Genomic DNA, 25,802 nt, shown 5'->3' with positions numbered 1-25,802 from the left:
ATGGGATCAGCCCCGCTCCATCTGCTCGTCTGGATTCCCGCTAATCCCGGCCTGGCCCGGGATAAAAACCAGCCACGGACACCGGCCGGGAATCGGGGGCCGGAGTCGGGGGGAAATCCCGGGAATCGGGGGGAAAAATCCCGGGAATCGGGGGGAAAAATCCCGGGAATCGGGGCCGGAACCGGGGGGAAAAATCCCGGGATTCGGGGGGGAAATCCCGGGAATCGGGGGGGAAATCCCGGGAATCGGGGGGAAAAAATCCCGGGAATCGGGGCCGGAGTCGGGGGGAAATCCCGGGAATCGGGGGGGAAATCCCGGGAATCGGGGGGAAAAATCCCGGGAATCGGGGGGAAAAATCCCGGGAATCGGGGGGGAAAAAATCCCGGGAATCGGGGCCGGAACCGGGGGGAAAAATCCCGGGATTCGGGGGGGGAAATCCCGGGAATCGGGGGGAAATCCCGGGAATCGGGGGGGAAAATCCCGGGAATCGGGGGGGAAATCCTGGGAATAGGGGGGGAAATCCCGGGAATCGGGGGGAAATCCCGGGAATCGGGGGGGGAAAATCCCGGGAATCGGGGGGAAATCCTGGGAATAGGGGGGAAATCCCGGGAATCGAGGGGGGAAAATCCCGGAATCGGGGCCGGAATCGGGGGGAAATCCCGGGAATCGGGGGGGAAATCCCGGGAATCGGGGGGGAAATCCTGGGAATCGGGGGGAAATCCCGGGAATCGGGGCCGGAATCGGGGGGAAATCCCGGGAATCGGGGGGGAAATCCCGGGAATCGGGGCCGGATTTTTCCTGCTCAGCCCCATTTCCCATTCCCGAGGGATTTTCCTGGAATGCTCCATTCCCATTCCCGAGGGATTTTCCTGCTCAGCCCCATTCCCGTGGGAAATGTCGCTCACATCCGGGACCGCTCTGAGCCTTTCCAGCCTCTCCCAGTCTTTCCCAGTCTTTCCCGACCTTTTCCAGCTCTTCCCGTTCCCATTCCTTCCCTCAACTCTCCACACCTGAGCTGGGACCGACCTGAGCCTTGCCAGCATTTCCCGCCCTTTTTTCCCTGGGTTTTCCCGGTTTTCCTAGTTTTTCCCAGTTTTCCCCAGTGTTTCCTGGTTTTCCCCAGTTTTTCCCCAGTTTTCCCCAGTTTTTTCCCCAGTTTTCTCATTTTTCCTGTTTTTTTTTCCCCATTTTTCCCCAGTTCTTCCCATTTTTCCCAGTTTTTTCCATCCTTTCCCAGTTTTCTCCATTTTTCCCCAGTTTTTGCTGATTTTCCCAGTTTTTCCCAGTTTTCCCCATTTTTTTCTGGTTTTCCCCCGGTTTCCCCCGTTTTTTCCCAGTTTTCCCCAGTTTTTCCTGATTTTCCCCAGTTTCCCCCCAGTTTTTCCTGGTTTTTCCCAGTTTTTTTCCAATTTTCCCCATTTTTCCCCAGTTTTTCCCATCCTTTCCCAGTTTTCCCCAGTCTTCCCCACTTCCCCCCATTTTTTCCTGTTTTTTTCCCAGTTTTTTTCCAATTTTCCCCAATTTTCCCCAGTTGTCCCCAGTTTTTCCCAGTTTTTCCCCATTTCCCCCCAGTTTTTTCCTGTTTTTTTTCCAGTTTTTTCCAATTTTCCCCATTTTTTCCCAGTTTTCCCCAGTCTTCCCCATTTCCCCCCAGTTTTTCCTGGTTTTTCCCAGTTTTTTTCCAATTTTCCCCATTTTCCCCTAGTTTTTCCCATTTTTTCCCAGTTTCTCCCAGTTTCTCGCAATCTTCCCCAGTTTGTCCCATCCTTTCCCAGTTTTCCCCAGTCTTTCCCAGTTTTTCCCACCCCCGCAGCAGTTTCCCGGCCGGATCTCCCACCCCGGGGCCATTCCCAGCCCGAATTCCCGGAGATCCGCGGGAAAACCACCTCACCTGGAAGGAGAGTCACGGGCGGGGCTCACGGCGCTCCCTCCTCATCCACCTGCGGGGGGACAGACACAGGGGACGGTCAGAGCGCTCCTGGGAATGTCGGGAATGTCGGGAATGCTGGGAATGCTGGGAATGCTGGGAATGCTGGGAATGCTGGCATCCATGGGCGGCAGCAGGGCGGGAACGGGAGAATTCCCAGGAAAGGGACGGCGGGGACAGGGGAGGTCCTGGAGTCACAAGGAAGTGAAAATTCCCTGCCCTGAGAATTCCTGGCGCGCAAACTCATCCCAAAAATCCCTGCCACAGGAGCCCGGCCTTATCCCGAAAAATCCCTGCCACAGGAGCCCGGCCTTATCCCGAAAAATTCCTGCCACAGGAGCCCGTCCTCATCCCGCGCTGTCCCGGTGGGAGGCCCCGGGAACATCCCGGGGATCAGGGACAGGGATGGTGGATGCAGGAGCCGGGCCCAGGTGGGAATTCCCACATCCCGGATCAGCGGGATCTTCCACTTTTCCCACCCTGAATCCATGGGAATCCTCCACTTTTCCCACCCAGGATCCCTGGGAATCCTCCACTTTTCCCACCCCGGATCAATGGGAATTCTCCAGCACTTTTCCAAGCCTGGATCAGTGGGATCCGATCCTTTTCCCATGCTGGATTTCTTCCAGCACTTTTCCCACCCTGGATGAATGGGATCCTCCACTATTCCCACCCCAGATCAGTGGGATCGTCCACTTTTCCCACCCGGGATCAGCGGGATCCTCCAGCACTTTTCCCACCCTGGATCCCTGGGAATCCTCCACTTTCCCCCCTGGGATCCCTGGGAATCCTCCGCTTTCCCCATCCTGGATCAGTGGGATCCTCCAGCTTTCCTATCCTGGATCAGTGGGATCCGTCACTTTTCCCACCCGGAGTTAATGGGGATCCTCCAGCACTAATTCCACCCTGGATCAATGGGAATCCTCCAGCCCCAATCCCATCCTGGATCAACAGGATCCTGCACTTTTCCCACCCGGGATCAGCGGGATCCTCCAGCTCCTATCCCACCCTGAATCCATGGGAATCCTCCAGCCCCAATCCCGTCCTGGATCAATGGGAATCCTCCGGCACCAATTCCACCCCAGATCAGTGGGATCTTCCACTTTTCCCGTCCCGGATCAGTGGGATCCTCCAGCTCCTCTCCCACCCTGAATCCATGGGAATCCTCCTGCTCTTTTCCCACCCGGGATCAGCAGGATCTTCCACTTTCCCCACCCCAGATCCAGAGGATAATCCCGCACTTTTCCCACCCCAGATCAGTGGGATTCTCCTGCACTTTTCCGCCCCGGATCAGTGGGATCCTCCAGCACTTTTCCCACCCTGAGTCCATGGGAATCCTCCGCTTTTCCCACCCTGGATCAGCGGGATCCTCCAGCTCCTATCCCACCCTGAATCCATGGGAATCCTCCACTTTTCCCACCCGGGATCCCTGGGAATCCTCCACTTTTCCCACCCGGGATCCCTGGGAATCCTCCACCTTTTCCCCCCCGGGATCAGCGGGATCCTCCAGCACTTTTCCCACCCGGGATCCCTGGGAATCCTACACCTTTTCCCCACCCAGGATCAGCGGGATCCTCCAGCACTTTTCCCACCAGGATCCCTGGGGATCCTCCACTTTTCCCACCCGAGATCCCTGGGAATCCTCCACCTTTTCCCCCCCGGGATCAGCGGGATCCTCCAGCACTTTTCCCACCAGGATCTTTGGGAATCCTCCACCTTTCCCCACCCCGGGATCAGCGGGATCCTCCAGCACTTTTCCCACCCGGGATCCCTGGGAATCCTCCACCTTTTCCCCACCCAGGATCAGCGGGATCCTCCAGCACTTTTCCCACCCAGGATCCCCGGGGATCGTCCACTTTTCCCCCCCCGGGATCAGCGGGATCCTCCAGCACTTTTCCCACCCGGGATCCCTGGGAATCCTCCACCTTTTCCCACCCGGGATCCCTGGGAATCCTCCACCTTTTCGCCCCGGGATCAGCGGGATCCTCCAGCACTTTTCCCACCCGGGATCCCTGGGAATCCTCCACCTTTTTCCCCCCCCGGGATCAGCGGGATCCTCCAGCACTTTTCCCACCAGGATCCCCGGGGATCCTCCACTTTCCCCCCCCGGGATCAGCGGGATCCTCCAGCGCTTTTCCCAGGGCGGATCCACGTGCTCCTCCGCTCTCCCACGCCGTTCCCGTCTCCCGGGCCGTGTCCCAGCTCATTCCCAACCTCCTCATCCCAAAAAAAAAACCAACCCCCCCACGGGATTTTTTTTGTTTTCCCCCTTTTTCCTTCCTCCTCCTCCTCCTCCTCCTCGTGCCCGGGGGCCGGTGCGCACCTCCAGGCCGGGAAATTCGGGAATGGGAATTGGGAGAGTCTCCATGGGATCCTCCGGCGCGGCGCTCCGGGGCCAGCTGGGAAATGGCCGCTGCTCCTTTGGGGAATTAAAAATTCATGGCTTGGGAATTCTCGGAGCGCCGCTGCTGCCGGGAGCCCGGGAGGGGGGAATGGGGGGGGAAAGCAGGGAAAAGTGGGAAAAATCGGGGGAAAAGACAGGGAAAAGTGGGGGAAATCGGGGGGAAAAGACAGGGAAAAGTGGGGGAAATCGGGGGAAAAGACAGGGAAAAGTGGGGGAAAATCGGGGAAAAAAAAACAGGGAAAAGTGGGGAAAATCGGGGGAAAAGACAGGGAAAAGTGGGGAAAATCGGGGGAAAAGACAGGGAAAAGTGGGGGAAATCGGGGGGGAAAGACAGGGAAAAGTGGGGAAATCGGGGGAAAAAAAAACAGGGAAAAGTGGGGAAAATCGGGGGGAAAGACAGGGAAAAGTGGGGGGAATCGGGGGAAAAGACAGGGAAAAGTGGGGGAAATCGGGGGAAAAGACAGGGAAAAGTGGGAAAAATCGGGGGGAAAGACAGGGAAAAGTGGGGGAAATCGGGAAAAAAAACAGGGAAAAGTGGGGGAAATCGGGGGAAAAGACAGGGAAAAGTGGGGGAAATCGGGGGAAAAGACAGGGAAAAGTGGGGGAAATCGGGGGAAAAGACAGGGAAAAGTGGGAAAAATCGGGGGAAAAGACAGGGAAAAGTGGGGGAAATCGGGGGAAAAGACAGGGAAAAGTGGGGGAAATCGGGGGAAAAGACAGGGAAAAGTGGGAAAAATCGGGGGAAAAGACAGGGAAAAGTGGGGGAAATCGGGGGAAAAGACAGGGAAAAGTGGGAAAAATCGGGGGAAAAGACAGGGAAAAGTGGGGGAAATCGGGGGAAAAGACAGGGAAAAGTGGGGGAAATCGGGGGGAAAAAACAGGGAAAAGTGGGAAAAATCGGGGGAAATGACAGGGAAAAGTGGGGAAAATCGGGAAAAAAAAAGAACAGGGAAAAGTGGGGAAAATCGGGGGAAAAGACAGGGAAAAGTGGGGGAAATCGGGGGAAAAGACAGGGAAAAGTGAGGGAAATCGGGGGAAAAGACAGGGAAAAGTGGGGGAAATCGGGAAAAAAAACAGGGAAAAGTGGGGAAAATCGGGGGAAAAGACAGGGAAAAGTGGGGGAAATCGGGAAAAAAAAAAAACAGGGAAAAGTGGGGAAAATCGGGGGAAAAGACAGGGAAAAGTGGGGGAAATCGGGAAAAAAAAACAGGGAAAAGTGGGGAAATCGGGGAAAAAAACAGGGAAAAGTGGGGAAAATCGGGGGAAAAGACAGGGAAAAGTGGGGGGAAATCGGGAAAAAAAAAAAAAACAGGGAAAAGTGGGGAAAATCGGGGGAAAAGACAGGGAAAAGTGGGGAAAATCGGGGGAAAAGACAGGGAAAAGTGGGGAAAATCGGGGGAAAAGACAGGGAAAAGTGGGGGAAATCGGGGGAGAGATCGGGGAAAAGAGCAGGGAAAAGCAGGGAAAAGTGGGGAGGAAAGCAGGAAAAAGTGGGAAAAATCGGGGAAAAAAAACAGGGAAAAGTGGGGGGAAATCGGGGGAGAAAAGCAGGGAAAAGTGGGGGAAATCGGGAAAAAACAGGGAAAAGTGGGGGGAAATAGGGGGGGAAATCGGGGGAAAGAGCAGGGAAAAGCAGGGAAAAGTGGGGGGAGAAAAGCAGGAAAAAGTGGGGAAATATCGGGAACTAAAGCAGGAAGAAGTGGGGGAAATCGGAAAAAACAGGGAAAAGTGGGGGGAAATCGGGGAAAAAAGCAGGAAAAATCGGGGGGGAAATCGGGGAAAAGAGCAGGGAAAAGCAGGGAAAAGTGGGGAGGGGAAAGCAGGAACAAGTGGGAAAATCGGGGAAAAAAAAAACAGGGAAAAGTGGGGGAAATCGGGGGAGAAAAGCAGGGAAAAGTGGGGAAAATCGGGGGAAAAGACAGGGAAAAGTGGGGAAAATCGGGGGAAAAGACAGGGAAAAGTGGGGGAAATCGGGAAAAAACAAGGGAAAAGTGGGGAAAATCGGGGGGAAAAAGCAGGAAAAATCGGAGGGAAAAAGCAGGAAAAGGTGGGAAAAAAATCGAGGAAAAAGCGGGAAAAAATCGGAAAAATAATTTAAAAAAAAACCCCAGGGAAAAGTGGGGAAAACCGGGGCGGAAAAAAAGCAGGAAAAAAGCAGGAAAACTCGGGAAAAAAAACCCGTGCCCGAGGCGCCCTTTAATTCCCTAAAACTCCCGGAGCCCCCGGCCCGAATCCTGGGAATGTTTTCCCGAGGTTTCCTTCCTTTTCCTGCACCTGGAGAAATTCCCGAGGGGTCGGAGCCGCCGCCGCCGTCGACGCTTTTTTTTTTTGGGAATTTGGGGGTTTTTTTTTTTGGGGGGGGGGGGTTTGTGTAGGACCTACAGAAAAGGCTGGGAATTCCCGGGGATACCCAGGGAATCAAACGTGAGGAAAAGCGGGATTTGCCTCGGGATTTGCTAAATGAGGGATGGGAGGCGGGAAAATCCCGTGGGATGAGGCGGGGAAAGGAGAGGAGACGCTTCCCTGGCCGGCGGGAATTCCCGCCTGGATCCCGACATTCCAGAGGGGGAGGCGGCCCTGGAGGTCACCCCCGGAGCCGGGAGGGATTTTCCCGCTCTCCGTTCCCGTCCCAACCCTCGCATTCCCAAAGATTCCTGGAATTCTTGTTCCCATCCCAGTCCTGACATTCCCAAAGAGTCCCAAGGGAATAGTCCAAAGGGAAATATTCCTTCCGAGGGGGATATTCCAGGGGGAATCCTCCAAAGGGAACTATTCCAAGGGGAAACATTCACTCCAAAGGGAAATATTCCAAGGGAAATATTCCAAAGGAAATATTTGAAGGGAATGTTTCAAAGGGAAACATTCCAAAGGAAATATTCATTCCAAAGGGGAAATATTCATTCCAAAGGGAACATTCCAAAGGGAATATTCATTCCAAGGGAGAATATTCCAAAGGGAAATATTAATTCCAAAGGGAACATTCCAAGGGGGAATATTCCATGGAAAATATTAATTCCAAAGGGAAATATTCCAAGGGGAAATATTCCAAGGGAACTATTCATTCCAAGGGGGAACATTCCAAAGGGAAATATTCCTTCCATGGAAAATATTCATTCCGAGGGGGAAATATTCCAAAGGGAAATATTCCAAGGGGAATGTTCATTCCAAGGAAAACATTCCGAAGGGGAACATTCATTCCAAGGGGGAAATACTCATTCCCAAGGGAAATATTCCAAGGGGAATATTCATTCCAAGGGGAACATTCCAAAGGGAACGCGCATTCCAAGGGCGCGGGCAGGGCCCGCGTTTCCTGCTGGGCCCGGGAACAATGGAACCGTTTCCGGCAATTCTTCCCGAAAAAAAAAATTAAAAAAAAAAAAAAAAGCAGAGCCTGGAAACTGAAATCATTCCCGAAAAAAACCCCCGGGAATGTTTTTTGGGAATGGCCCTTCCCGAGGGATGCGGCTGCCGGCCCTGACCCCCCAAAGTCAAGTTTTTTGGGGGTTTTTTTGGGGTTTTTAGGCACCGAACCCAAATTCCCGACTCCAAACCTGTCGGGATTCCTGGGGGTTGGTTTTTTCCTGGAAATTCCGCTGGGATTTGGGATGGGATTCCCAGGGAATTTTGGGGAGTTCCCGTCCCTGGAGGTGTCCCAGGGGATCTGGGCTGGGGGCAGGGCACAGTCTGGGGGACTTGGGGGGGGGGGGTTTTCCAATCGAAATAATTCCGGGATTGTGGGATCCTGGATTATGGAATTCTGGCCTTCGGGATTGTGGGATTCTGGGATCTGAGATTCCGGGATTTGGGATTTTAGGGTTTGGGGATTTTGGGATTCTGGGGTTCTGGGATCTGAGATTCCGGGATTTGGGATTTTAGGGATTTGGGATTTTGGGGTTCTGAGATTCCAGGATTTGGGATTCTGGGGTTCCGGGATTTTGGGGTTCTGAGATTCCGGGATTTGGGATTTTAGGGTTTGGGATTTTGGGATTCTGGGGTTCTGGGATCTGAGATTCCGGGATTGGGGATTTTAGGGGTTTGGGATTTTGGGGTTCTGGGGTTCTGGGATCTGAGATTCCGGGATTTGGGATTTTAGGGTTTGGGATTTTGGGGTTCTGGGGTTCTGGGATCTGAGATTCCGGGATTTGGGATTTTAGGGATTTGGGATTTTGGGGTTCTGAGATTCCGGGATTTGGGATTCTGGGGTTCTGGGGTTTGGAGACTCTGGAGTTCTGGGATTTGGGATTCTGGGGTTACGGGAATATGGGATTTTCTATTCTGGGATTGTGGGATTTGGGGATTCTGGGATTTTGGATCCTGGGATTTTGGGGATTCTGGGGTTTGGGATTCTGGGATTTTTTGTTCTGGGATTCTGGGGGTTCTGGGATCCGGGATTTTGGATCGTGGGGTTCTGGAATTTGGGATTCTGGGATTTTGGATTCTGGGATCCTGGGATTCTGTCTTGTGAGAATGTGAGGTGGTGTGTTCTGAGATTGAGGGATTGTCGGGTTCTGGGGTCTGGGATTTGGGATCCTGGGACTTGGGATTCTGGGATTTGGGATTCTGGGGTTCCAGGATTTTGGGTTCTGGGGTTCTGGAGTTCTGGGATCTGAGATTCCAGGATTTGGGATTCTGGGGTTATGGGAATACGGGATTTTGTATTCTGAGTTTCTGGGATTTGGGGATTCAGGGATTTGGGATCCTGGGATTCAGGGATTTGGGATCCTGGGATTTGGGATTCCGGGATTCGACGGGTTCCGGGTTTCCGGGGCTCTGGGTTTGGGCACCCCCAGGCGCCGTCCCCTCCCACGCCGGGCCCTGACCCCAGCCGCGCTCTGGGGACCTTGGCGGGTGCCACCGCAGCGTGTCCCTGATTGTCCCCAGGCCACAGCCGGGCCACCCCCGTGTCACCGAACCCTGCCGGGGCCACCCCCCTGTCACCAAACCCTGCCGGGGCCACCCCCGGGGTCACCGAACCCTGCCGGGGCCACCCCCGTGTCACCGAACCCTGCCAGGGCCACCTCCAGTGTCACCGAACCCTGCCGGGGTCACCGAACCCTGCCGGGGCCACCTCCAGTGTCACCGAACCCTGCCGGGGCCACCCCCGGGGTCACCAAACCCTGCCGGGGCCACCTCCAGTGTCACCAAACCCTGCCGGGGCCACCTCCAGTGTCACCAAACCCTGCCGGGGCCACCCCCGGGGTCACCGAACCCTGCCGGGGCCACCCCCCTGTCACCAAACCCTGCCGGGGCCACCGAACCCTGCCGGGGCCACCTCCAGTGTCACCGAACCCTGCCGGGGCCACCCCAGTGTCACCAAACCCTGCCGGGGCCACCTCCAGTGTCACCGAACCCTGCCGGGGCCACCTCCAGTGTCACCAAACCCTGCCGGGGCCACCCCCGGGGTCACCAAACCCTGCCGGGGCCACCCCCGGGGTCACCGAGCCCACCCAGAGCCACCGCTGGTGTCCCCACTGTCCCCGCTGTCCCCGCTGTCCCCAGGCCAGGCTGTCCCCGCTGTCCCGCTGTCCCCGCTGTCCCCACTGTCCCCGCTGTCCCCGCTGTCCCCGCTGTCCCCACTGTCCCCGCTGTCCCCGCTGTCCCCGCTGTCCCCGCTGTCCCGCTGTCCCGCTGTCCCCGCTGTCCCCGCTGTCCCCGCCCGGGGCTGTCAATATTTGATGAGCGCAGAAGCGGCTCCAGCTCAGGTTACCGGGACAGCGGGGACAGCGCCGCCACCAGCGCCACTGCCACACGGTGTCACCTGGTGTCACCACTGCCACCAGCGCCACTGCCACACGGTGTCACCTGATGTCACCACTGCCACCACTGCCACTGCCACACGAGGTCACCTGGTGCCACTGCCACCACCGCCACTGCCACACGGGGTCACCTGGTGCCACTGCCACCACCGCCACTGCCACACGGGGTCACCTGCTGCCACTGCCACCACCACTGCCACACGGTGTCACCTGGTGCCACCACTGTCACCACCGCCACTGCCACACGGGGTCACCTGATGTCACTGCCACCACCGCCACTGCCACACGGGGTCACCTGGTGCCACCACTGCCACCACCGCCACTGCCACACGGTGTCACCTGGTGCCACCACTGCCACCGCCACTGCCACACGGTGTCACCTGATGTCACCACTGCCACCACCGCCACTGCCACACGGTGTCACCTGGTGCCACCACTGCCACCGCCACTGCCACACGGGGTCACCTGGTGCCACCACTGCCACCGCCACTGCCACACGGTGTCACCTGGTGCCACTGCCACCACCGCCACTGCCACACGGTGTCACCTGATGTCACCACTGCCACCACCGCCACTGCCACACGGGGTCACCTGGTGCCACCACTGCCACCACCGCCACTGCCACACGGGGTCACCTGGTGCCACTGCCACCACCGCCACTGCCACACGGTGTCACCTGATGTCACCACTGCCACCGCCACTGCCACACGGTGTCACCTGCTGCCACTGCCACCACCGCCACTGCCACACGGGGTCACCTGGTGCCACTGCCACCACCGCCACCCACTGCCACACGGTGTCACCTGCTGCCACCACCACCACTGCCACACGGTGTCACCTGCTGCCACCACTGCCACCACCACTGCCACACGGTGTCACCTGGTGCCACTGCCACCACCGCCACTGCCACACGGGGTCACCTGCTGCCACCACTGCCACCGCCACTGCCACACGGTGTCACCTGGTGCCACTGCCACCACCGCCACTGCCACACGGTGTCACCTGCTGCCACCACTGCCACCACCGCCACTGCCACACGGTGTCACCTGCTGCCACTGCCACCACCGCCACTGCCACACGGTGTCACCTGCTGCCACTGCCACCACCGCCACTGCCACACGGGGTCACCTGCTGCCACCACTGCCACCGCCACTGCCACACGGTGTCACCTGGTGCCACTGCCACCACCGCCACTGCCACACGGGGTCACCTGCTGCCACCACTGCCACCACCGCCACTGCCACATAGGGTCACCTGGTGCCACCGCCACTGCCACACGGGGTCACCTGATGTCACTGCTGGCACCAGGCCTGGCACCCACTGCCACCCTGTCACCTGCTGCCCCTACTGCCACTGTCTGTCACCCACTGTCACCCACTGCCACCCACTGTCACCCACTGCCACATTCTGCCACCCACGGCCGCCACCGACACTTGCTGCCACGTTCTGCCACTCAGGGCCACATTGTGTCACCACTGCCACCAGCGCCACCCAGTGTCACCGGCTGCCACATTCTGCCACGCTGTCACCTGCTGCCACCACCGCCACCCACTGCCACCTTCTGCCACCCACGGCCGCCACCGCCACCTGCTGCCATCTGCCGCCACCACCGCCACTGTCTGTCACCCACTGCCACCACTCCTGGCACCCACTGCCATGCAGTGCCACCCGCTGCCACCCACTGTCACCTGCTGCCACCACTGCCACCCTCTGCCACATTCTGTCACCCACTGCCACATTCTGCCACCCTCTGTCACCTGCTGCCACCACTGTCACCTGCTGCCACCAGGCCCGGCACCCTCTGTCACTGCTGCCACCCTCTGCCACATCGTGCCACCCACTGTCCCCAAGCCTGGCACCCACCGCCACCTGCCGCCACTCTCTGTCACCTGCTGCCACCCGCTGCCACTTTCTGCCACCCGCTGCCACCTGCTGCCACCCACTGCCACCCACCGCCACCTGCCGCCACTCTCTGTCACCTGCTGCCACCCGCTGCCACTTTCTGCCACCCGCTGCCACCCACTGCCACACTGTGTCACTCGCTGCCACATTCTGCCACCCGCTGCCACCCGCTGCCACAGTGTCCCCCGCTGTCCCCAGCGCTGTCCCCCCCACCCGAGCCGCGTGTCCCCCCCCCAGGGCGGTGTCCCCGCCCCCCGCCCGCGCTGTCCCCGAGCCGGGCCCGTTGTCGCGGTGACAGCGGTGACAGCGGTGACAGCGGTGACAGCGGTGACAGCGCTGCTGCCTCCGGGAGTGGGATGGAGCCGAGTCACTCCGTGCGCTCCTCGGAGCTGCCGCGGGAAACCGGGAATGCGGGATTCGGGGCATCGATGGGATTTAGGGAATTCGGGGCATCGATGGGATTTAGGGAATTCGGGGCATCGATGGGATTTAGGGAATTCGGGGGATTGATGGGATTTAGGGAATTCGGGGGATCGATGGGATTTAGGGAATTCGGGGGATTCGGGGATTTAGGGAATTCGGGGCATCGATGGGATTTAGGGAATTCGGGGCATCGATGGGATTTAGGGAATTCGGGGGATTCGGGGATTCAGGGGATTCGGGGGATTGATGGGATTTAGGGAATTCGGGGGATTTGGGGATTCAGGGGATTCGGGGGATCGATGGGATTTAGGGAATTCGGGGGATTTGGGGATTCAGGGGATTCGGGGGTACCAGGGAATGTGGGGATTTGGGAAATCCGTGGGGGGTTCGGGGATTTGTGGGATTTGGGGATTCGGGGAGTCCGGGGGATTTGGGGAATTCAGGGATTCAGGGGATTCAGGGATTCGAGGATTCGGGGGATTTGGGGAACTCAGGAGAGTCGAGGGATTCAGGAGTTCAGGGGATTTGGAAATTCGGGGGTTCAGAGGAGTCAGGGATTTGGGGGATTTGGGGGATTTGGAGGAGTCAAGGGATTCGGGGATTCAGGGATTTAGGAATTCAGGGGATTCAGGGGTTCAGGGATTTGGGGATTCAGGAATTCAGGGAATTCAGGGAATTCAGGAGAATCAGGGGATTCAGGGATTTGGAGATTCAGGGATTCAGGGAATTCAGGGGAATCAGGGGATTCGGGGGTTCAGGGATTTGGGGATTCAAGGTTTCAGGAATTTAGGAATTCAGGGGAGTCAGGGGAGTGAAGGGTTCGGGGATTTGGGGAGTCAGGGATTTTGGGATTTGAGGAGTCAGGGGTTCAGGGATTTGGGGATTCAGGGAATTCGGGGAATTCAGGGGAGTCAGCGGTTTCAGGGCATTCGCAGATTCCCGGATTTCAGGGATTCGGGGAATTCGGAGAATTCCACCCACGGCTCCCCACGGCATCCCACAGCTCCTGGCGGTGCCGGAGCCGCGGGAAAAGCCGGAGCAGCGAATCCCGGCCGGGCACGGGGCAGGGACGGGAGGCGACCCGCCGCCCGCCGCCCGGCTCCCACGGGATTGGGGGTTCAGGGATTTGGGGAATTCAGGGAATTCAGGGATTTGGGGGTTCAGGGGATTTGGGGAATTCAGGGAATTCAGGGATTTGGGGGTTCAGGGGATTCAGGGATTTGGGGGTTCAGGGATTTGGGGGTTCAGGGGATTTGGGGAGTTCAGGGAATTCAGGGATTTGGGGATTCAGGGGATTTGGGGAATTCGGGGAATTCAGGGATTTAGGGGATTCAGGGGATTCAGGGATTTGGGGATTCAGGGATTTGGGGGTTCAGGGGATTCAGGGATTTGGGGATTCAGGGATCTGGGGAGTTCAGGGATCTGGGGAGTTCAGGGGATTCAGGGATTTGGGGAGTTCAGGGATTGGGGGATTCAGGGATTTGGGGGTTCAGGGGATTTGGGGAATTCGGGGATTTGGGGGGTTCAGGGGATGCAGGGGATTCAGGGAATTCAGGGATTGGGGGGTTCAGGAGGTTCAGGGGATTCAGGGAATTCAGCGATTGGGGGTTCAGGGGATTCAGGGGAATTCAGGGAATTCAGGGATTGGGGGGTTCAGGGGATTCAGGGGAATTCAGGGAATTCAGGGATTTGGGGGTTCAGGGATTTGGGGGATTCAGGGGATTCAGGGATTTGGGGGATTCAGGGGATTTGGGGAATTCAGGGAATTCAGGGATTTGGGGGTTCAGGGATTTGGGGGATTCAGGGGATTCAGGGATTTGGGGGTTCAGGGGATTTGGGGAATTCAGGGAATTCAGGGATTTGGGGGATTCAGGGGATTCAGGGATTTGGGGGTTCAGGGGATTTGGGGAATTCAGGGAATTCAGGGATTTGGGGGATTCAGGGGATTCAGGGATTTGGGGGTTCAGGGGATTTGGGGAATTCGGGGATTTGAGGGGTTCAGGGGATTCAGGGAATTCAGGGATTGGGGGGGTTCAGGGGATTCAGGGGATTCAGGGAGTCGGGGAATTCAGGGGATTCGGGGGAATTCGGGGAAATCAGGGATTTGGGGGATTCAGGAGATTTGGGGGATTCAGGGGAATTCAGGGATTTGGGGGATTCAGGGATTTGGGGGATTCAGGGGATTTGGGGAATTCAGGGATTTGGGGGATTCAGGGGTTCAAGGATTCAGGGGAATTCAGGGATTTGGGGGGTTCAGGGGATTTGGGGAATTCGGGGGATTCAGGGGGATTCCGGGATTCAGGGGTTCAGGGGATTAGGGGAATTCGGGTGATTCAGGAATTTAGGGGATTCGGGGATTCAGGGAATCTGGGAGATTCAGGAATTTAGGGATTCGGGGAATTTAGGGGAGTCGGGGAATTCAGGGGATTCAGAGGGTTCAAGGAATTCAGGAATTTAGGGGATTCAGGGGATTCGGTGATTCAGGGACTCAGGAGTTCAGGGAATTCGGGGATTCAAAGGATTCAGGGAATTTCAGGGAAGAGGAGGAGCCGCGCTTCCCTGTCCCCTGCCTCTGCCCATCCCAATTCCTCGTCTCCCACGAAGCTCCATCCACGCCTTTTCCCGGGAAAATCCAGGAGCGGCCCCGCCGGCACATCCGCAAATCCCCACAAACAAATCCCTGTCCCGGCTCTTAAATTCCGCCCCAAATCACATCCCAGCGGGAGAGGGGAAAGGAGAACAGAATTCCCCTCTGGAATATCGGGAGAGGGGAAAGGAGAACAGAATTCCCCTCTGGAATACCAGGAGAGGGGAAAGGGAGAACAGAATTCCCCTCCGGAATATTGAGAAAGGGAAGGCTGGGCTGCTTCCCTGGAATCCCGGAGATGGGAAAAGGAGCCCAGGCTGCATCCTTGGAACACTGGGAAAGGCCAGGACGCTTCCCTGGAACACCATGGGGAGCTCAAGCTGTTCCCTGGGAACACTGGGAGAGGGAAAGGAGAAGCCGGGATGCTCCAGGGAACATGGGAAGAGCCCAGGCTGCTTCCCTGGAACACTGGGAGAGGAGAGGGGGAGTCCAAGCTGTTCCCTGGGAACACCGGGAGAGGGAAAGGAGAACCTGGAATGGGTTCCCTGGAACACTGGGAGAGCCCGGGCTGCTCCTCTGGATCATGGGAAGAGCCCGGGCTGATCCTCTGGATCATGGGAAGAGCCCAGGCTGATCCTCTGGATAATGGGAAGAGCCCGGGCTGATCCTCTGGATCATGGGAAGAGCCCGGGCTGATCCCCTGGATCATGGGAAGAGCCCGGGCTGATCCTCTGGATAATGGGAAGAGCCCGAGCTGATCCTCTGGATAATGGGAAGAGCCCAGGCTGATCCTCTGGATCGTGGGAAGAGCCCGGGCTGATCCTCTGGATCATGGGAAGAGCCCGAGCTGATCCTCTGGATAATGGGAAGAGCCCGAGCTGATCCTCTGGATCGTGGGAAGAGCCCGAGCTGATCCTCTGGATCGTGGGAAGAGCCCGGGCTGATCCCCTGGATCATGGGAAGAGCCCGAGCTGATCCTCTGGATCATGGGAAGAGCCCAGGCTGATCCCCTGGATCATGGGAAGAGCCCGAGCTGATCCTCTGGATAATGGGAAGAGCCCAGGCTGATCCTCTGGATCGTGGGAAGAGCCCGGGCTGATCCTCTGGATCATGGGAAGAGCCCGGGCTGATCCTCTGGATCATGGGAAGAGCCCGAGCTGATCCCCTGGATCGTGGGAAGAGCCCGAGCTGATCCTCTGGATCATGGGAAGAGCCTGGGCTGATCCCCTGGATCATGGGAAGGGCCTGGGCTGATCCCCTGGATCATGGGAAGAGCCCAGGCTGATCCCCTGGAACATGGGAAGAGCCCGGGCTGATCCTCTGGATCATGGGAAGAGCCCGAGCTGATCCTCTGGATCATGGGAAGAAAGGAGAAAGGGAAGCCAGGCTGATCCTGGGAACACTGGGAGAGGGGAAGGGGAATCCTTCCTGAATTTCAGGGATCCAGCCCGGGCTGCTTTTCCCTCTTCCCGAATTCCAGGGATGGCCCTGGGAAGGCTGAGAGGTGGGAAAAGGAGCCCAGGATGGATCCCTGGAATTCAGGAGGAAAGGATCCCTGGAATTTGGGAAGACAGAAAAGGAGCCCGGGCTGGATCCCTGGAATTCAAGAAGATGGAAAAGGATCCCTGGAATTCAGGAGAGGGAAAGGAGCCCAGGCTGGATCCCTGGAATTCGTGAAGTTGGGAAAGGATCCCTGGAATTCAGGAGAGGAAAAGGAGCCCGGGCTGGATCCCTGGAATTCAGGAGAGGGAAAGGAGCCCGGGCTGGATCCCTGGAATTCAGGAGGAGGGAAAAGGAGCCCGGGCCGGATCCCAGGAATTCAGGAGAGGAAAAGGAGCCCGGGCTGGATCCCTGGAATTCAGGAGAGGGAAAAGGAGCCCGGGCTGGATCCCTGGAATTCAGGAGAGGGAAAGGAGCCCGGGCTGGATCCCTGGAATTCAGGAGAGGGAAAAGGAGCCCGGGCTGGATCCCTGGAATTCAGGAGAGGGAAAAGGAGCCCGGGCTGGATCCCTGGAATTCAGGAGCTGGAAAAGGAGCCCGGGCTGGATCCCTGGAATTCAGGAGAGGGAAAGGAGCCCGGGCCGGATCCCTGGAATTCAGGAGAGGGAAAGGAGCCCGGGCTGGATCCCTGGAATTCAGGAGAGGGAGAGGAGCCCAGGCTGGATCCCTGGAATTCAGGAAGATGGGAAAGGATCCCTGGAATTCAGGAGAGGAAAAGGAGCCCGGGCTGGATCCCTGGAATTCAGGAGAGGGAAAGGAGCCCGGGCTGGATCCCTGGAATTCAGGAGAGGGAAAAGGAGCCTGGGCTGGATCCCTGGAATTCAGGAGAGGGAAAGGAGCCCGGGCTGGATTCCTGGAATTCAGGAGGAGGGAAAAGGAGCCCAGGATGGATTCCTGGAATTCAGGAGAGGGAAAAGGAGCCCGGGCTGGATTCCTGGAATTCAGGAGAGGGAAAGGAGCCCGGGCTGGATCCCTGGAATTCGGGAAGATGGGAAAGGATCCCTGGAATTCAGGAGAGGAAAAGGAGCCCGGGCTGGATCCCTGGAATCCAGGAGAGGGAAAAGGAGCCCGGGCTGGATCCCTGGAATTCAGGAGAGGGAAAAGGAGCCCGGGCCGGATCCCTGGAATTCAGGAGAGGGAAAGGAGCCCGGGCCAGATCCCTGGAATTCAGGAGAGGAAAAGGAGCCTGGGCTGGATCCCTGGAATTCAGGAGAGGGAAAGGAGCCCGGGCTGGATCCCTGGAATTCGGGAGGAGGGAAAAGGAGCCCGGGCTGGATCCCTGGAATTCAGGAGAGGGAAAAGGAGCCCGGGCTGGATCCCTGGAATTCAGGAGAGGGAAAGGAGCCCGGGCCGGATCCCTGGAATTCGGGAAGATGGGAAAGGATCCCTGGAATTCAGGAGAGGGGAAAGGAGCCCGGGCCGGATCCCTGGAATTCGGGAAGAGGGAAAACGCTGCCGGCTCCCCCCGGCCGTGCCCTCCCCCGCCCCGTGTCCCCTCCCCGCCCTCCACACGTGCCCGGCCGCCCGCACGTGGTGCCGCGCGGGGGAGGGAAGCAGCGCTGGGAATTTTTTCGGGGCTTGGAAATCTGGGCAGAACCTCGGGCAGCGCCGGGCTCTGCCGGAGCTCGGGGACCGGCTTTTGGGGCGGGTTTGGGGTGGTTTTGGGGGTGGTTTTGGGATCCCCCTGCCCTGCCCAAAGCACGAGCGAACAGCCCAGCACCGCCTCGGCCCGCAACGGCTCGCGGGCAAAATTCCCGAAATATTAAGAATATTCGGGAATTCTCCATCGTTCGGGGATATTGAGGGTTCACGGACAACAACAACAACAAAAAAAATCCCCCCCCCCCCCAAAAAAAAAAAATTCCAAATTAACAGCGACGCCCCATCCCTGGAACTGCCCGGGGCCGGGTTGGGAGGATCAAAATCGTCCCTGCCCCTGGAGCTCTGAACTCCCTTCTATCCAAACCATTCCAGGATCATTTTCCGGGAATAAAAACTCCCTCCTCGGCGGGTTTTTTTGGTTTGTTTTGTTTTTTGGGGGTTTTTTTTTTTGGTGCTCCTTTAACCTCCGCAGGTGCGCGGAGCACGAGGAGCCCCGCGGGTTATGTAAGAGCGGCTCCCGGCAGGAATTTTGGGAATTTCGGGAATTTCGGGGGGTCACTCCTGCGGGACAGAAGTTTGGGGGGGTTTTTTGGGTTTTGGTTTTTTTTTTTAGGGAAGTTTGTCCGGGGTGGGGAACTGCAGAGGGGATTTGCAGCTGCTCAGCTCGGGAATGTCTTTTCCCAAACCCGGCTTGGGGGAGAGCAGGGGAGAGGACAAAAATTCACTTTTTCCAGCGGCTGCCGGAGACATCGAGGGGTGTGGGGGGAGATTTATCAGCTGAGGCCCGGAAAGGAGCACAAATCCCACAATGAATCCCAGAAATCCGGGATGTCCAGCACACCCCACCCGCCCTGAGCGCAGGGAACAGCTCCTGCCCCGTCCCAGCCTGGCCGGACAGAACTCGACTTCCCACACACCCCCCCTCTCCCCCCAAAAAAAATCAACATTTGGAGGGGAAATCCACTCAGTTCCGCCCGAATCACAAAACCAACACCAGGCCTGGACTCGACACCCCCCCAAATCTGCTCCAGCCGCACCCCCCGCCCGCTGTGGGGCTCGGATTTTTGGGAAAATGATCCCTCCCCAAACCCGCGGCTCGGGCTGTCGGGGGGGAGGAGGGGAGGGAGGGGGGGGGGGCACCAACCGCAGCAACAACGCCCCCGTTCCTCCCCCAGCTCCGCGCATCCCACGCCGGGCTGGAATTCCCAGCTGGAATCCCGAGCTTCGGCCTCATCCCCCCACCCCCCCTCCCCGCCCGCCAGCTCCTTGGAGCCACCCACGGCGTGCTGGCTGCTGCCCCCGCCACACCATCATCATCATCATCATCCTCCTCCTCCTCAGCCCGCAGCATCCCACGCGCTGCTGCTTCCTCCTCCTCCTCCTCCTCCTCCTCCTCCTCCTCCTCCTCCTCCTCCTCCTGGTGGCGTTACCTGCCGGGCTGCGGGCGGCCCGAGCCATCATCGCGGCGGCCGCCGGTGGCGGAACGGGCGGCGGGGGCGGCGGCGGCGGCGGCGGCGGGGCCGGCAAGGGGAAGGGAAGGAGGGGAGGAAGGAGCGCGGCTCGTACGGCGGATCCCCCGCCCGCCAGCTCGGCCCCCGCCGCCGCCGAGCGAGCGAGCGGGGCTGGCTTCGGTTTTTTAGGAGGAGTTGGCATGGCAACGGGGGAAAAGGGGCGGGAGGACGGAGCGGCGGGGGGGGGGGAGAAGAAATAAAAAATAAAAAATAAAAAAAATAAATAAAAAAAAACTTCGGCGGTTTCCTCGTGCGCCGGGTTGGTTTGGGGGTTTTGGGTTGGGTTTTTTTTTCTCTTCCCTCTCTCCGCCCCACAGCCCGAGGTGATGCTGTTGAGAGCTCCGGGTGTTCCCCACGCCGCCGTCCGAGGGGATTCGCCGCCCACCCACGCAACGGGGACGGTTCGGCGAGCCCCGAACCCCGCGGGGCTGACCCGACCGGTACCGGCACCGCTCCGTCCCCTCCGGTGCTGCTCCCGACCCCATAACCCCGGTGGGGAGCTCAGGGAGAGGCCGGAACCCCCGTTTGGACCGACCCGGTGTCGGTACCTGTCCCGGTGTCGGTGCCTGTCCCGGTCCCGGTGTCGGTGCCGGTCCCGGTTTCGGTGCCGGTCCCGGTGTCGGTGCCGGTCCCGGTGTCGGTGCTGGTCCCGGTGTCGGTGCCGGACCCGGTGTTGGTGCCGGACCCGGTGTCGCCGCTCCGCCGGTCCCGGTCCCGGTGCCGGTCCCGGTGTCGGTGCTGGTCCCGGTTTCGGTGCCGGTCCCGGTGTTGGTGCCCGGCCCGGTGTCGGTGCCGGTCCCGGTGTTGGTGCCGGTCCCGGTGTCGGTGCCCGGCCCGGTGTCGGTGCCGGTCCCGGTGTTGGTGCCTGTCCTGGTGGCGGTGCCTGTCCCGGTGCCGGTACCTGTTCCAGTGGCGGTGCCGGTCCTGGTTTCGGTGCCGGTCCCGGTGTCGCCGCTCCGGAGGTCCCGGTGCGCTGCTGGCGCCGCGGGAGCGGATCCCGCAGGAAACTCCCGGCCCCGGCGGCGCAGCTCGGCCCCTTTCCTGCCAGGAAGGGACAAGGGACACCCGGCCCCGCCGGCCACCGCCCCCGGCGGGCTGCGACCTGCCCGGCCCGCGGGGACAGCCCGGGGGACAGCGGGGACAGCCCGGGGGACAGCGGGGACACCGGCGGGGACAGCCCGGGGGACAGCGGGGACAGCCCGGGGGACGGCGGGGACACCGGCGGGGACAGCGGGGACACCGGCGGGGACAGCCCGGGGGACGGCGGGGACACCCACAGGGACAGCCCGGGACACCCATAGGGGACAGCCCGAGGGAACAGTGGGGACAGCCCGGGCGACCCATGGGGACAGGGCACGGGGGGCACAGGGGACTGCGGGTGACAGACGGGTTGTGGCGCGTCCAACTTTGGGGTCAGTGCCAGCTCTGGGGTCAGTGGGGTCAGTGCCCAACTTTGGGGTCAGTGCCAAGATTTGGGGTCAGTGGGGTCAGTGCCCAGCTTTGGGGTCAGTGCCCAGCTTTGGGGTCAGTGCCAGCTCTGGGGTCAGTGGGGTCAGTGCCCAGCTTTGGGGTCAGTGCCAGCTCTGGGCTCAGACCCACATTTGGGGTCAGTGCCAGCTCTGGGGTGAGCCCCAGCTGTGGGGTCAGCCCCAGATTTGGGGTCACTGCCCAGCTTTGGGACTTCAGTGGGGTGAGCCCAAGCTTTGGGGTCAGCCCCAGCTGTGGGGTCAGCCGCAGCTGTGGGACTTCAGTTGGGTCAGCCCCAGCTGTGGGGCCAGCTGTGGGGTCAGCCCCAGCTTTGGGGTCAGCCCCAGCTGTGGGGCGGCTGTGGGGTGAATGTCCAGCTGTGGGGCGGCTGTGGGGTCAGCCCCGGCTGTGGGGTCAGCCCCGGCTGTGGGGCGGCTGTGGGGTGAATGCCCAGCTGTGGGGTCAGGCCCGGCTGTGGGGTGAATGCCCAGCTGTGGGGTCAGCCCCGGCTGTGGGGTGAATGTCCAGCTGTGGGGCGGCTGTGGGGTCAGCCCCGGCTGTGGGGTGAATGTCCAGCTGTGGGGCGGCTGTGGGGTGAATGCCCAGCTGTGGGGTGAATGTCCAGCTGTGGGGCGGCTGTGGGGTGAATGCCCAGCTGTGGGGTCAGCCCCGGCTGTGGGGTGAATGCCCAGCTGTGGGGTGAATGTCCAGCTGTGGGGCGGCTGTGGGGTGAATGCCCAGCTGTGGGGTGAATGTCCAGCTGTGGGGCGGCTGTGGGGTGAATGCCCAGCTGTGGGGTGAATGTCCAGCTGTGGGGCGGCTGTGGGGTGAATGCCCAGCTGTGGGGTCAGCCCCGGCTGTGGGGTGAATGCCCAGCTGTGGGGTCAGCCCCGGCTGTGGGGTGAATGTCCAGCTGTGGGGTCACCCGGCTGTGGGGTCAGCCCCGGCTGTGGGGCGGCTGTGGGGTGAATGTCCAGCTGTGGGGCGGCTGTGGGGTGAATGCCCAGCTGTGGGGTGAATGCCCAGCTGTGGGGCGGCTGTGGGGTCAGCCCCAGCTGTGGGGCGGCTGTGGGGTCAGGCCCGGCTGTGGGGTCAGCCCCGGCTGTGGGGTGAATGTCCAGCTGTGGGGCGGCTGTGGGGTCAGCCCCAGCTGTGGGGCGGCTGTGGGGTGAATGCCCAGCTGTGGGGCGGCTGTGGGGTCAGCCCCAGCTGTGGGGCGGCTGTGGGGTGAATGTCCAGCTGTGGGGCGGCTGTGGGGTCAGCCCCAGCTGTGGGGCGGCTGTGGGGTCAGGCCCGGCTGTGGGGTCAGGCCCGGCTGTGGGGTCAGGCCAGCCCCGGAGGCGCGGCCCGGCCCTGGATCGGCAGCGCAGGAAACACCTTGGCGGGACCGGGATTGTCCCTTCCTGCGGGACCGGGGCGGGGACAAGCCGGCACGGCGACACAGCGGCAGCGCGGGCCGGACACGGCGACACGGGACAGACACGGGACAGACACGGGGACACTGGGCCAGAGGGACACGGGGACAGGGGGACACTGGGCCAGAGGGACACGGGGCCAGAGGGACACGGGACAGACACGGGGACACTGGGCCAGAGGGACACGGGGACACGGGGACACTGGGACAGAGGGACACTGGGACACGGGACAGACACGGGGACACTGGGCCAGAGGGACACGGGACAGACACGGGGACACTGGGACAGAGGGACACGGGACAGACACGGGGACACTGGGACAGAGGGACACTGGGACACGGGGACACTGGGACAGAGGGACACGGGACAGACACGGGGACACTGGGACAGAGGGACACGGGGACAGAGGGACACAGGAACAGGGGGACACGGGGACAGAGGGACGCGGGACAGACACAGGGACACTGGGACAGAGGGACACGGGGACAAAGGGACACTGGGACAGAGGGACACAGGGACAAAGGGACAGGCGGTGCCCCGGCTGTCGCACTGCCCCGGCCAGGCGTGGCCGGGGACACCAGCGGGCAGTGCCGGAGCAGGGCGGGGACAAGGGGACAAAGGGGACAAAGGCACAGCTCCCGCCGGGCACAGGGCCACGTCACAGCGCTGCCACCCTTGGCATGGAAGGTGCCGACCCTGGGTGTCCCCTCCCCATGTCCCCTGGGTGTCCCCAGACCCCTCCAGCTGTCCCCATCCCCTTGCCCTGTCCCCCGGATGTCCCCATCCCCCCTTTTCCTGTCCCTTAGGTGTCACCAGACCCTGCCACCTGTGTCCCCATCCCCCCTTTTCCTGTCCCCTCCAGATGGCCCCGTCCTCCCTTTTCCTGTCCCTCCCGGATGTCCCCGTTCCCTTTTCCTGTCCCCCCCCGCCCCGCCCCCTCCCCCGTGTGTCCCTGTCACTCCCCATGTCCCCATGGGTGTCCTCATCCCCTCCACTGTGTCCCCATCCTCTCTTCGTGTCCCTGTGTGTGTCCCCGTCCCCTCCACCCTGTCCCCATGTGTGTCCCCACCCCCTGCACCATGTCCCCACGTGTCCCTGTCCCCCCTGCGTGTCCCCGTGTGTGTCCCCGTCCCCTCCACCCTGTCCCCATGTGTGTCCCCATCCCCTCCACCGTGTCCCCATCCCCTCTTCATGTCCCCATGTGTGTCCCCTGTCCCCCCTGCGTGTCCCCATGGGTGTCCCCGTCCCCTCCACCCTGTCCCCATGTGTGTCCCCACCCCCTGCACCATGTCCCCACGTGTCCCTGTCCCCCCTGCGTGTCCCCATGTGTGTCCCCTGTCCCTCCGCAGTGTCCCCATGTGTGTCCCCGTCCCCTCCACCCTGTCCCCATGTGTGTCCCCTGTCCCTCCGCAGTGTCCCCATGTGTGTCCCCGTCCCCTCCACCCTGTCCCCATGTGTGTCCCCACCCCCTGCACCATGTCCCCACGTGTCCCTGTCCCCCCTGCGTGTCCCCGTGTGTGTCCCCGTCCCCTCCCGTGTCCCCACGTGTGCAGGGCCTGGTGGCACCGCAGGAGCTCGGGCGTGTGACAAAGCCACCCACGGCTGTGCCCCCCAGTGCCACCGGTGCCACCCTCCCTCCTGCCCCACAGCTGTCCCTGCTTTGTCACCGGAGCCATCCCTGGGGACAGAGGGACGCAGGGGACACAGGACAGAGGGGACAGAGGGACGTGTCCATCCCTGGGACAGCTCCCCGGCATTCCCAGGGATTTGTGTCCCCTCCTCCTGTTCCTGTGTCACCGTTGTCACCTCAGGGGTTTGTCCTTTGGCCTGGTTCGGATCCCGGGGGTTTTTTTGGGATTTTTTCACCTCGTGGAGAGGAAAGTTCCCGGATTTCCTGCGGGGCAGCCGAGGAGGCGCCGGGCTCTGGAGGATGGCCTGTCCCTGAATTCCGGGATTCCGGGAATTCTCCCGGGAGGCGGGACAGCTCCAGCGGCCCCACGGGCGATACTGGGATTGCTGGGGACAAATCCCAGCGGGAGGGAGGGAAACGGGAATGGGATCAGGATTGGGGATGGGGAATGGGATCAGGGATGGGAGGGTGGGAATGGGATGGGGAATGGGATTGGGAATGGGATCAGGAATGGGATTGGGAATGGGGACAGGATCAGGGATGGGGAATGGGATGGGGAATGGGATTGAGATGGGAAACAGGATGGGGAATAGGAACGGGATTGGGAATGGGATCAGGAATGTGACGGGGAATGGGATGGAGAATAGGATGGGGAATTGCAATGGGATGGGGAATGGGATCAGGCTGGGGAATGGGATCGGGATGGGGAATGAGATGGGGAATGGGAATGATATGGGGAATGGCAATGGGATAGGGAACGGGATGGGGAACTGCAGTGGGATGGGGAACAGGATTGGGAACAGGAATGGGATCAGGAATGTGACAGGAAATGGGATTGGGAACGGGAGCGGGAATGGGATCAGGAATGGGATGGGGAACTGGAACAGGATTGGGAACAGGATCGGGAGCGGGATTGGAATGGGGAATGGGGAATGGGATCAAGGGTGGGATTGGAATAGGAGCAGGAATGGGATGAAGAATGGGATGGGGTATGGGATTGGGAATTGGGTGGGGAATGGGATGGGGAACGGGATTGGGGAATGGGATCAGGAATGGGATTGGGAAATGGGATCAGGAATGGGAATTCCCGCTTGGGGAAAGAGCCCAGTGGGGCGGGAACGGGCTAGAGGAGGAAAAGAGGGATATGGGGCAGCACCAGGAATATGGGATGGTGCCAACTGCTCCTTCCAGCCCAGCCCGTCCCTCTGGAAAAGCAGCAATCCCAAAACCAGGATCCCTGATTTCTTGGGAATCACCTGAATATCGCCAGGGAAGTGACATCAGGGATCAGGGCCAGGATCCCTCTGATCCTGCCTGGATCCCTTTGGAATCGCTTTGATCCCACCTGGATCCCACTGATCCCGCCTGGATCTTGCCTGGGCACACAGGCAGGGCTGGCACCTCCCAAGGAAAATTCCCCTTCCACACCCATATCCTGAGTTCCCAGCTCCTGCTCCAGCTCATTCCAGCTGGTTCCTGGACACGTGGCAGCGGAAGGGCCGGGAAGGATCCAGGCAGGGTTTGGGTGGGATCTGGGAAAAATCCGGGCAGGGTTTGGGAAAAATCCAGGCAGGGTTTGGGTAGGATTTGGGGAAAATTCGGGCAGGGTTTGGGCAGGATTTGGGGAAAATCCAGGCAGGGTCTGGGCAGGATTTGGGAAAAATCCAGGCGGGGCCTG

At 60.2% G+C, this 25,802-nt stretch overlaps 2 protein-coding genes across 2 annotated transcripts in view; both read left to right on the top strand.

Moving 5' to 3' along the window:
- On the top strand, window positions 1-24,081 carry LOC136290047 (DNA-directed RNA polymerase II subunit RPB1-like). The gene is made up of 4 exons (XM_066184490.1): window positions 1-27; window positions 1,084-1,940; window positions 20,161-20,580; window positions 24,048-24,081. The coding sequence occupies exons 1-4, from the start codon at window positions 1-3 to the stop codon at window positions 24,079-24,081; spliced, it is 1,338 nt and encodes a 445-aa protein (XP_066040587.1).
- Window positions 1-25,802, top strand: part of FBH1 (F-box DNA helicase 1) — a gene marked incomplete at its 5' end in the record, with an annotated part of 140,679 nt that overhangs the window by 4,252 nt on the left and 110,625 nt on the right. The window lies entirely within an intron of this gene.

Source organism: Chamaea fasciata, unplaced genomic scaffold (genome assembly GCF_029207755.1).
Source record: "Chamaea fasciata isolate MVZ Bird 193981 ecotype frontalis unplaced genomic scaffold, bChaFas1.0.hap1 SCAF_5, whole genome shotgun sequence".
NCBI lineage: Eukaryota > Metazoa > Chordata > Aves > Passeriformes > Sylviidae > Chamaea > Chamaea fasciata.
This window is presented reverse-complemented; position numbering and strand designations above follow the sequence as displayed.

Coding starts and splice junctions, on each gene's coding strand:
- LOC136290047 (XM_066184490.1), top strand. CDS start 1: ATGGGATCAGCCCCGCTCCATCTGCTC. Junction 1,941..20,160: donor GGCGCTCCCTCCTCATCCAC/CTGCGGGGGGAC, acceptor CGGTGTCGGTAC/CTGTCCCGGTGTCGGTGCCT. Junction 20,581..24,047: donor TCGCCGCTCCGGAGGTCCCG/GTGCGCTGCTGG, acceptor CCACGTGTGCAG/GGCCTGGTGGCACCGCAGGA.